Source organism: Hippoglossus stenolepis, chromosome 15 (genome assembly GCF_022539355.2).
Source record: "Hippoglossus stenolepis isolate QCI-W04-F060 chromosome 15, HSTE1.2, whole genome shotgun sequence".
In the NCBI taxonomy this organism is placed as follows: Eukaryota; Metazoa; Chordata; class Actinopteri; order Pleuronectiformes; family Pleuronectidae; genus Hippoglossus; species Hippoglossus stenolepis.
The window spans coordinates 22597749-22610323 of NC_061497.1; the positions used below are offsets into that span (position 1 = coordinate 22597749).

Here is a 12575-nt window from a genome sequence, read left to right on the forward strand (position 1 = left end):
TTCCTCTTTTGAAGAAGAGCAAACCACTGAGACAGTGTGCGTCTGCTCTGCTTCAGTCAGATCTCAGCTGGTTTGGCTCCCACACAGAGAGAAAACACAGGAAAACGAGGCCTCCCATTTCTTAATTATTTAAATCAAACAATTAACCAGGGCTGTCGTGGGAGAAGCTCTTTTATCTGCTCATGCACAACAACAACAAGAGCCGCGCGGGGCGGAGTCTGGAGGAAAACACCCGACCAATCCAGTTATCCTCAATTATTAAACCAGATGTGTCAAACTGTGCAGGTGCTGCGTCGCGTTGCCTCACAAGGAGGTTCCAGGTTTGAATCCCGGGCTCTGTGGTGGATTTGCATGATCTCTTCTTCGTCTTCTTCTTCCCACAGACCATAAACACGCAGACTGGGTTTGGGTTCGATGGAGACTCTAATTCGTCGGTAGGTGTCGGCCACGGCGACCTGTCCAGGGTTCAACCCCCCCCCCGGCTACCCAACGTCATCCGGGATCAGCTCCAGTGTTTTTTTACTCTGTGTAGAATCTGCATTCCGTCACTTTGTCAGAGGAAAACTTGATACACTGTTCACATTGATTACACGGTCAATTATATATAATTTATAGGCTTCAACTGGAGAGCAGCTCAATGATTAAACTTTGATGAAGCCATGTACTACATTCTTTGTTATAGACCAACATGTCAGCCACTGTCTGCTGGGCACAACAAAATGATATCTGTAAATATTGACGAATGCTCATTTCTGTTTTCCTTCCCTCGACTTAAAATATATAGAATGATAAAGTGAAACACGTTAAACATGAGGCACGACTTTAATTATAGGTTCAAATGTGTTACACGTGATATTTAAAATATTTGTCAAACACTTTTGACAAAACATATCAGCAGAACTTGTGTGTAAAAATATTTTAATCTCATTTAATCGATGTATCTTCAATATTATCGACTTCTTTAAATTTCACGTGTAGGTTAGTTTTATCTAATCTTGTCTAGTTTTTCTTTATTAAAAGATGTAGTGAGGGAATTTGAATTTTATTTAATAATGTATATATATATGAGTATATTTGATGTAATGAAAAACATTTACTATAGGTTCTGTATATTAAACATCAACATTATTTAATCCGGCTTAAAAATTATAAAATTATTAATAAGAGGATTAATTTGCTCTAAATCTAAAAGTCACCAAAGACAAACGTGGACATTTTCTGTTATTTCCTCATCCTCTCATCTGCAAACATCTTTACAAAAATGTGAGAAGCTCATTTGTTCATTCTGCCCTGGACCTCGTGGATCCTCCAGCGAGGCCCCCCAGCGGTCCCCGGGCCCCCCAGCGGTCCCCGGGCCCCCCAGCGGTCCCCGGGCCCCCCAGCGGTCCCCGGGCCCCGGGCTGGGCCCCGCTGCTCTAAAGGGCCTTTATCGTGTTCCTCCGAGGGGATCAGGGCCCGAGCCGCTGTTGTACGACAGAGAAAAGCAGCTTCTTAACAAACACAGGCGGAAATCAATAGTATCATAACGGCTGATATTTATTATTCATTAATAACGAGTTCATGGGCCCGAACCACCTGATGAGCTGAACAATACTAGTAAATATATGGATGTTTATGAAGTACACACAGAAAGAGGGAGAGGTTCCCATGGCTGTAAATGTTTCATTTTAAGACTAAATTAGACAAGTTGGGGTTTAAATGTAAATTTTCCCAGTTAGAGTCAGATTTCAGATTGATTAACACGCTGCATATTCATTATTCACATGAATCGATTTGTGTTTTACTAATATCAGAGTTTCTCTTTTTGTTTCTGCCTCTCAGGACACTGTAGAAATCCAAGCCTGCAGATCCAACAGTTAAGATTCATGCACAGCAGTGTGTGCTCTTATTGTGAAGGTACATTTTGTACATTCATGGCGTGAGTTTATAATTTTTTCCCTAAAACTTACACCATGTTGATTTATTTCAATATTTTATTCAGCATTGATTTGTCATGAAATGCTTCTTTGAGTAACTTGGAAATACTTCTATGAGCAATTTTTTATTGTATTTTATTTTGTACCCTCAGAATAAAGGTGGAAATATATATTTGGGGTTATTTGTTGTTGTTGCACTGACGCAGCATCTTTGCAGCAGATTACAGGAACTTTGCATTTTCAAGTTCAGTAGGTGACAGAAGTTTCCACTGAGCTGAACGTTGACTGGTCACTAATCAATGAGTGAATTTGAAGCAGATGTGAAATGTAGACACACTCATGTTTAACTTGGTTTAACTGTTTTAGGGCAAAACAAACTTTTGGATTCAAGTTCGATTCATATTTGTGTTAATTATACACAAGGTTTTCTGTGAATTAATGTACATTTAAAAAGTATTTTAACCTCAACAATCCACAGTTGAAAGAGGATTTGCAGTTCACCTTTTAAATATACTGTATATTAATGGATAAAACTGAGGAAGATGAGGCCCCCAGTGATTTGACTTTACTCACTTTAAGTTCAGTAAATGGACAAAGCTCATGTTTTATGAGCTGGTTCCAGTGTAATTAAAGACTATTAAGTTTAATTTTGACCAGGACTTGTTTTCAACCCCAGATTCTTATTCCTGTCAGCGAGTAAAATGCTTTAAATATCATTGAGATGCTCGTTTTGTGAACCTGAATTCACAGAGATGGATAATAACCAGCAACTGAGGAATAATTCATGTTAAAAATTTTGTCTGGGTGTTGCGTGGAGCATCAGGGGACCCACAACCGGAGGATTTGTAAAAGTCTTAGCTGCGGCCCTGTTCTGTCTTTTTATTTCCTCTTAAAGTTTTTTCCCTCAGGTTCTAAACTTGTTTCAGCTGCTGGAGCTGGAACCTTCAGGGACACAGGATGCTGATGTAACCAGAGTCCAACATAGTTCACTTCCCATCTTCATTTCTCTTTATTGCTAATTAACTCAAGGGTTTCTTTTTCACTTTTCAAGTTTGTCTAACTTTTGAAAACAGGCTGTTGCAGAGGTCTTCCTCTGATGTTTGTTGGAAACTGTGAAGGCGTCGGACACGAGGCGTCCGTCCCCGTGTGTCCCTTCATGTGTCCCTTCATGTGTTCAGGCTTCAGACACCGGGCAGCGTTGATCAATATTAGAGTCACTCAAGTATCAAGTCCTATTCATCAGGGCTGGGAAGCAGCTTTCAGGCGGAGCTCCTTCACCTCCAGGCTTCTCCTGTTTCAGAGCAGCAGCTGCTCCCTCCTCACCCCCTGCTCACCCCCTCCCACTGAATCCAAGACCCACTCACAGCTCACATTGCACTTGTCCATTAAAATCCATCTCCTTTGAATCTACAGAGCATTAACACCTCTGCTGCACGGTGCAGATGTAAAGCTGGGAGGTTTATTCAAATGCTGATTTCACACTGTGCAATGTTAGAGTAAAGTTTCCATCTCCTGTGTGAGACTGATTTCTGTTTGCAAAGAGAGTCCGTCAGAGGATGAAGTAAAACGTGCACGGTTTATTTCAGCTTCTGTCGCTTACACAGACACATTTAAAGCACACTTTCACAAATGAAATAGGTTTCTCCTTTTTTTTTTTTTTTTTATCTTCTTCTCCAAAATAAATTAGGCAATAAATAAATAAGGGCATCGTAAAAGAAAATACTAAAACATAACAAAAAGACTTAACTTAAATTCTCAGAAGTGGTGAAAAAATATGTATAAATAAGGCCGACTATTTCCCTTCATCGGAATATCTACAAAGTGCACTCCACAAAGGTGTCAGTGATGATTATAATAATTCACATTATTATAATAATGATAATAAAATGCAACAACTGGTTTTCATGAGGACACAAAAAAGGGGGGAGATCAACAACCTAATAATAATAATAATAATAATAATAATAATAATAATAATAATTTGATTGTCAGAGCATCATTGCAGTGAACATACAACAGGTTTACACATCAGTGAGTCTTCTATCGGCCTAATTCACCAATAAACCGGTGGGAGAGCAAAGAAAAATAAAAAATAAAACAAACCAAGAAATAAAAAAAAAGATGCTACTGGTCTTTTACAGCGTGTGTGTGTGTGTGTGTGGGGGAGTGTGTGTGTGTTTTAAAATCACCATGAACGTGCCAACACTTGCGTAATGAGGTAGACACACAGCTACACCGTGTGAATGTGTGTGTTCGTGCGTGTGTTTGTGTTTTTCTTCTTATTGCAATGCATTCACCTCGGAGGAGATTCGAACCCCCCACCACACCTCCCTCCTCCTCCTCCCTCCCTCCCACCCCTCCTCCCTCCCTCCTCTCTCCCCTCTGACGAGTAAACCATGCAACGGATCACGGTTAATTTTTGTGCCTCATGTCATTCAACCACACAACTTGTTCTCTCTTTTTTTTTGTGTTAAATGTGTTGTGGTTCCATCGGTTCCCACGGAACGAACGAACACCCGGGAGAAAAGACAGCGAAAACATTTTCAATACATCTCAATGAGCTTTTCCACACACGAGGTGCCACGTATTCACAGATATGTACAATGATAAATATAAAAAAGCTAAAGAGGATAATCACAGTTATCCCTCGATTCCCCTTCGTTACTATTCTTCATTTATTTGTACAATAATTGCCATATGAATGAGCGGGACGGAGCACCATTGTCCCTCCAGATGTTGAGTCCGTGTCCCGCTGCTCCGTCTCCCCTGTCAGATTTATCATTTTTCAAAAAAAACAGGTACACCGTTGAATCCAGTTGTTTGTTTTGCAGCTGCACGAGGCTGAACCTCCGCCAAACGACGGAGACCAGTTCCTGCACGTGCTGATGTGGAGGGTGGTCGTCCGGTGTCCCACATCCAGATGTTTCTAACACCTCGGACACACGAGGAGAAACGCTGCGGCCTGAACAAGTTGAATACTTTCGGTGAAATCGTTTCCACAACTGGAAGAAGAGGATCAGGCACTGGTGCGAAAACCCGGCGGTGAAAGCTGCTCCTTGACAAAGTGGACAACACTGATCGGACTCAACGAGACTCTCGGTCCAGGGTGGGTCAGGAAATATGATTTTTTAAATCTTTAATACAATAATAGTTAATTAATGAGGTGATGCAGCATCTCACGTGTTGGATGCTTTTTCATTTCAGGGGCAAATTGAGAGACTAAGGGACAAATAATAAATTAAACTGGAATAAATGACTTGTTCATATTTATTTTTAAGTGCGCGCCCACGGGCCCCTCTGGGATTCGAACAGGTGAGGCCCCTGCTGAAAAGGCACAACGGTGTACCTAGTTTTTTTGTCTGACAGCAGCAGCAGCTTGTCTCTGGTTTGTCTTTGTCTGAACTGGGGCAGAGACCCACTGGTTCCCCCCCACCCCAACCCAACCCAGTCATCTTAGTGCGTCGCAGAAAACTTCATTCGTTTCTGCTTTTGCCTCTGATTGCAAAACCAAACCCGGACCACGTTCTTTTTCAGGTCCAATTTCTCGGCGATGGCGGCGATCTTCTCCGACGAGGGCCTCGGCTGCACGGCGAAATACGCCTCCAGGGAGCGCTTCTCCGGGGCCGCGATGGACGTGCGTTTCCGCTTCTTGTCGCCCCCGTTGAAGATCTCGGGCTTGGACATCTTCTCCCTCTGCGCCCGCTCCGCCTCCTCCAGCCAGGCCTCCAGGATCGGCTTCAGCGCCACCATGTTGTTGTGCGACAGGGTCAGGGACTCGAACCTGCAGATGGTGCTCTGGCTCAGACAGCCCACCCCGGGGATCTTAAGGTTGGCCAGGGCCGAGCCCACGTCCGCCTGGGTCACTCCGAGTTTGATCCGCCTTTGTTTGAACCTCTCGGCGAACGACTCCAGCTCCCGGGGATCGGGCTCCACGTCCCCGACGGAGCCCCCTAGGGAGCCGTGGGAGCCCAGCCCGTGCGGGTGCATGTTCATGGACTGTTGGTGGTGATGGTGCTGCATGTGGTTGATGGCCGACATGTGGGCAGCGTGGCTGTGCGAGGCCGAGGAGCAGACGTCCGAGCCGGGCATGCCTCCCAGGGAGATGCCCGGTGTGAGGTGGTCCAGCAGGTCGCCATCCAGACCCTGCGACGACTGGTGGTGGTGCACCGGGTGGTGGTGGGAGGTGAGCACGGACGGGTGGTGCAGGTGCCCGTTGGAGGAGGTCGGGGTGCAGGTCATACTGGTCATGGTGGTCATGGTGTGGTAGGTCGCGTCGGGTTTGAACGGGTGACTCTTCTGGGCCACGATGTCCACAGCGGCCAGAGCCTCCGCTCTCTGCAGCAACGTCTCATCGAAGCCGGCGAAGATGTTGCCCTGAAGCTGCGGGAGGAGAAGAGTCAGAGTCAGAGAGGAATATATAATATATAATATATAATCACCAATTTAAACTAATCTCCATCATGCAAACTCTTTCTTTTACGCACGGATCATTCTCAAGTTCAATTCATTTCCATTTCCCTGCAGACATTTGTGTTGGAAATATATTTTAATAATATTAGTTTCTTTCTGTTTATATATGAAACTGATGAGAGAAATAATCATTATTTTGTACATGATGAAAAAAGAAGTTTCATTATTAGTAAATTGTATAATTGTGCACGATCATTCTTATTTGTGAGACGCATTGAAACTAAAACTTTTAAAACTGGGAAATAAAGCAGATAAATAGCGTTGGGATGTTTTCGATGTGTAACTTCTGTAGATTTTTTATAACCTAAATGCCATAATTGCAATTTTTATTTCACGCAAAATCTTTAAAATAAACCAAACATTGAATCTCCCACATTTAACCCCAATTCAATCCGATGTAACTTGATCACTGGCCGCGTCCGACGCCTCGAGTGTGTCCGCGTGTATGGATATTCATTTAAAATTAATATTTACGATCTCCTGAATAATTTCTGCGGACAATGAAATGAGACGGGTGTGAGTTAGAATATGAATGGGACAATATGAGATAACACGCGTTGAGAGAATCCACGCAGCTTCTCTTCCTCCTTCATCTTTTCAAACAGCTTCTCTCGCATCTCGGCTGAATAACAGGATTTGGCTTCTCGGCGATAAGGACGCGTTTTGTGCGTCTTTACGCGCAGAGTTTGATCTCGAAGTGAACAGATTGTCTCACTCTCTGTTTTCCCTGCTGGTGTTTTCTGATCCATCCTGTTTTACCTCGAGTGTTTTACACGGTTTGGTCTTCATTTAATCAGCCAACGTCATTTTTTAATCGTTACACTATTTTATTTTCGTTGCAACGTCCAAACTCTTCCTGGTGATCCAATTATATGTTTTTCCTTAAGTGGCACAACACATATTTTATTATTTTAAGAGATTATTAAACAGAGGTTTGGTTTTATTCTACGAATCAATTTAGAGTAAATATATATGAATCAAAATTCGTTACGGCACAATTCAAAGTCAGTGATTCCTGCAGGGTGCGTCTGTGCGTAATAACTAAAACCTCCTATCTGGTATTTAACGAGCTGTGAAAGATGACATTTAAAAGTGTTTTTTTACAACTTATCATGTAACTTTTCCACTCTGTATTTTTACATGAAGTTTCTTAGTGGACATCAGGAGTCAGAGACGCAGTGGAGATATGTTTGTTCGACTCACCGACTGTGTGGGCAGGCAGGCCCTGCGGATGGCCTCCGAGCTGGAGTGCAGAGGAGCGTATTTGGGTTCGTGCAGCATCGGGTGCATACTGAAAGGCTGTTTGCTGTTCATCGACATCATGATTGCAGAATTGAGGGAAGGTCGTTGTCCGTCGTCCTGGTTCGATTCCGCGCTGGTTGGGTTCTGCAGTAGAAACGCCTCGGGAGAAGAAAAACCAGACGCAGACGGGTCGGATTGAACGAAAAGTCGTTCGCGAATCAGGACGCAACCAGGTTCAGGTTAAAAAAACAGAGAAAAAGGAGGAGAGGTAACTCCTGAGCTCCCGTAGATCTCCTGTCTCCTTCTCCCTCTGACAAATGACTTCTATCATAAAGATGCTCTCCGCCTCCAGCGCCTATATTGGACCAGTGCCGCGCAGGCTCCTCCTCATTGGTCCATCCTCACTCCCTCCGTGGCGACTCCTGCACCAATCACGCCAGGACTAGACAGGGTGTAGACACGCCCCTCTAAGCGTGCGTGGCTCTGCGTGGCGGAGGCAACGAGGAAGAGAGGGATACACTGTTAAAAACTGAGCGTTGACGTTTGTGAGAAACCAACAGTGCGTGAAGAAAGTCAGTGACCCTGAGACATGAAGATTTAAGAAATTAATAATGTCAGTGAAACCTGCAGGAACAAGGTTCTGGTATGAAAGTGTGCATGTTTAATTCTCCTGTAATTATGCTAATTGTTTTTTAAAAACAAAAATTTCCCCAAAAATATTTAATAATCATTTGAATAATTAGATTTTTTTGCATGTAAATAATCAGATGTAAATGTCAACTTCAGTCTTGAAGGGAAATGATTGACTCGGGCCTTTAAACACTTGAGAGCAGATGAATTATTGGAAACTATGTTTAGTTTTCGTCGCTGAGCCTCAGACCGGATGTGAAGCAGCAGCACAGGTTTTCTTTTTAGAGTGTTGCAGTGATGATGCTTCCAAATGCAACAGCTGGACTCAGGCAGGTTATTACAGAATCTCCTCCATGTCTGTTGTTGTTCAGCTCGATGCTCACACTGTGAAATGTTGTGTGTTTTTATATCTGCAGGTTTACAATGGACATATTCCAGGATGGTTACAAACAGCAGCTGTGATTGGACAAAGACACGGAGGTAATCAATTGATTGGTTGATTTAAACTTTAATTGATTAATTGGTTCCCTTCCTCCTCTGTGATGAGGAGCAGCTCCCTCTGCTCTGCTCCAAATTACAAGCGCTTGATTATGATCCTGCTCTCACACACACACACACACGCACGCACACACACACACACACACACACACACACACACACACACACACACACACACACACACACACACACACACACACACACACACACACACACACACACAACGCACACACAGATTATTAATTGATGGCACATGGTAAGATGCGTAGGAATTCCTCCGCCTGAACCCCATTCACTTTCTCGGCAATTAATACATTAATTAATCATGCTTCATTTACTTTGTGGCTGTAGTGAGGATGCCCCCCCCCCATCATCCCACACACACACACACACACTCGAGTGTGAACCATATTCGTAGCACGAGCAGCAGAAACACATGAAGCGCAGGATGGGGATTTCCTGCTCACGCACGCGCGCGCATACACACACACACACACAAACACACACACTGATGGAATAATTATTGCGATAATCACCTGAGGGCGCCCCCTGGGGGAGGAGGGAGGGGTCACAGAGGGCATGGTGGGGTTGAGGGGCTCCAGGTTCAATAATCCCCCTTTATTACACGTGTAATAGTAATAATAATAAATAAAACAATTAAATTAAAGGAACCTGCTCATGTTCTTTTCTGCTGTTCATCAACATTGAACTTGATGCATCACTCTCCACAGACACTTCACCTGATTACGTGACTATTATAAGTTATAATAATCGTCTGGTAAATTGCTGAAAGTGATAATAAGGTGTAAAACTCCAGAGAGAACCAATTAATCAATTAACATCCTATAACTCTACATTTACATTATAAGGGGGGTGCGTGCTCAGCCCCTGCTGTTCCCCCTGCTGACCCACGGCTGTGCACCAACCTACAGCTCCACGCGATTCATAAAATCTGCTGATGACACGACTGTGTGTGTGTGGGGGCTCATCAGCGACGAATCGTGACAAATCCAAGTACAGGAGTGAAGTGGCCGAGCTGCCACGTGGTGCAAGGATAACAATGTCTCCCTGAAAGTAGGAACAACAAAAGGAGACTGTTATCGACCCACACTCAACACCCCCCCGCTGACCATCAATGGCAGCGCTGTGGAACGCGTCAGCAGCAGCAAAACCAGAGGAGGTCTCCTGGAAGAACAACATCTCATCACTGGCCCTTCCTCTAAAGAGAGCAAGGGCACCATCACTGTGCACCTTCTACCGAGGCGCCATCGACAGCCTCCTGACCCCCTGCATCATGTGGTTTAGCAGCCGCCAACCGCAGGAGCATCGTGAAGGCAGCTGAGAGGATCACCGGTGCCTCACTCCCCCCCCCTCCTGGACATCTAAACCCACCTAGCCCACAAAGCCACCAGCATTGAGTGACCCCTACACCCTACACCCCCTCTTCAGTCTCCCTCCGTCAGGGAGCCTCAGTGCTGGTTCTACCTGAAACAGCTTCATCAGGCTGTCAGGATGCTGAACTCTCCCCCCTCTCCTCCAAGGACCACCCCCCCCCCCACTACCCACATCACCATAAGCAAAGACTGTACCCCACTGTGCACTATTCCAGTTTGCACCACTGACATCCATCTTGTGCCTTTTGACTGCAAACTATGTTGTACTATGTATTATATTTTCTCTGCATAACACATTCTGCACTTCTGTGTGTATGTTTACACTGGGAATCAGACAGAAACAGCAATTCAATCCCGTCTATGTCCTGTACTCACGGCAGAATTAACAATGAAGTTGACTTTGACTTTCAACACAGACATTTCTTTAGTATGTTCCTGTTTTTTGTGACAGCAAAACCTGTAAATGTGCATTTTAAATTCACTTAGTTGAGTTTTAACTGTGTTGGGTTTTAACTGTGTTGAGTCTCACCCCTGAAACTCTGCCTCTGCGTCTGCTGCTCGGCTGAAACTTCAGCCCTTGACTCACCAACTCCACCAACAAAAAAAAAAGAGCATCAGGAAACCTGAGTGAGGCTCATTGTCCTGCTGTGGTCGCAGCCCTCCAGAGGGTCCCCAGCACCGGCTCATCAAATATACATCAGCCGTCTCCACTGGGACGCTGGCAGCCAGGACGCTCCTCTGGGAAGGCGACACCGAACGGACAAAATGGGGAGGCCGGGATGAAAGGGCGGAGGAAGAGTTCAGGAAAAAGAGATTAGAGAGAAACAGGCAGAGGAGAAGGAAGTGTAGAGGTTAACTTTGGACTTTTCAACACATCAGATTGAGTTTATATACATTAGACTTGCATTCAACTAATTGCTCAGTCTTTTAATAAGATTACATGAAGATTGAAATTTTTCCAAAAGACATTCCCTCATGATCTGACATCCTGAAGAGAAAACCACTCTGAAGGACTTTGTTGTAAAGGCACATGCAAACCACCACATTAAATACTGAGCACTTAAATGTACTTTATAGCTATAACCCAAATTATGTGACTGTTCTTTGATGAAATGCATCAATGCTGCTTTTATTATCACATTTATTTACACATTCATATAAAAATGTACATTTGTGGTTTGAACACGGCTCATAACATCCCATAGTGTTTAAAACCATCTTGGCCTTTAGGTAGAGTCCAGTTTGGGGCGTCTCTACATCATAACCTTTTAATATATATATACAGAAATATTAACACCCTCTAATCAAAGGTGGGCGGACAACTGCTAGTGAGGGTGAATCTGAAAAGTTGCGCTCATTTTCAAATCTGTGCTGAAACTAAATCTCTAAACCAACAAAAAAGTTTGTTTTATTTTTATTCCTGGCTCAGGAACCATCCTTTCACCAGGTTGCATGGAAATCCGTTCTGTAGTTTTATCAGAGTCCTGCTGACAGGAAGACGGGGGTGAGAACATGTCCCTCCGTGGTGGAGGTAATAGTACAAATGCATCCTGGTGATAATGTTATCTGTACTTGAATGTATCCATCAGAACTGCTTTTACGTTTCTCTAATTTGGAGCTAAAAACCATGTTGTTGTCCTTGTTGTTGCAAACACACATCAAGGTTTGTCGTAGTTTTGCAAAGTGTGAGTGTGTTTGTCTGTGTGTGTGTGTCTTTGTCGGATAAGTGGTTTGTGTATGTTGGACGTAAACAAAATACGCACGCGTGTGTAGCTCATGTCCAGCGACGTGTGTGTTTAGAAAGCAGGATGGACTCTGAGGGATCGAACGTCCGGAGAAGCTTTCAACGAACACAACATGGCCGCCGCACTGCGCGTTTCTGCCACATTTAGCAAATGGACACTGAAGTGCAGCCTTCCTCCGACATTCTCAACACACACACACACAAACACACACCTCCTCACGCCGTCGCTCCCTTCTCCTGCCCTCGCTTCCTCCACCTCTCCTTCCCCTGTTTTCCGTTCACTCCTGTCCTCCTTTTCCTCCCCCCCTCTCTCTGCTTCTTCCAGCTCTGAATTATTGATAGTGAGTAAAATCTGACGTTGTAAACTTTGCGACCATTCACCAAATCGGTCTCAGCTTCTCACCGAGGGGCCCCGCCGATGGGTAGGCAGTGTCTAACCGCACACTTTTAATGTAATTGCCTGTAGGGTTCCTTGTAAATATTTCATTGTCTGCCAGTACAAATTAAAGACACGAGGCTGGAAGAAAAGGTTAGTTGGTTTGCTCGGGGACGGATCCGCAGCACTTTACCTGCAGGTTTTGGAAAAGGGATTCGCCTCCTGTCTCTTTGCTTTCTGAGAGGAAACAGTCTGTGGTCCACTGTCCTTCTGCTTGACTTGACCACGAGGGATGAGGATGTAGA

At 44.3% G+C, this 12575-nt stretch overlaps 1 protein-coding gene across 1 annotated transcript; it reads right to left on the bottom strand.

Moving 5' to 3' along the window:
- Window positions 1-4281: 4281 nt before the first annotated feature.
- On the bottom strand, window positions 4282-7941 carry pou4f4 (POU class 4 homeobox 4). The gene is made up of 2 exons (XM_035178844.2): window positions 7590-7941; window positions 4282-6296 (listed from the first exon to the last, which is right to left on the bottom strand). Exons 1-2 carry the CDS (start codon window positions 7707-7709, stop codon window positions 5370-5372), a joined length of 1047 nt encoding a protein of 348 aa, XP_035034735.1. The 5' UTR covers window positions 7710-7941; the 3' UTR covers window positions 4282-5369.
- Between the last annotated feature and the right edge of the window lie 4634 nt (window positions 7942-12575).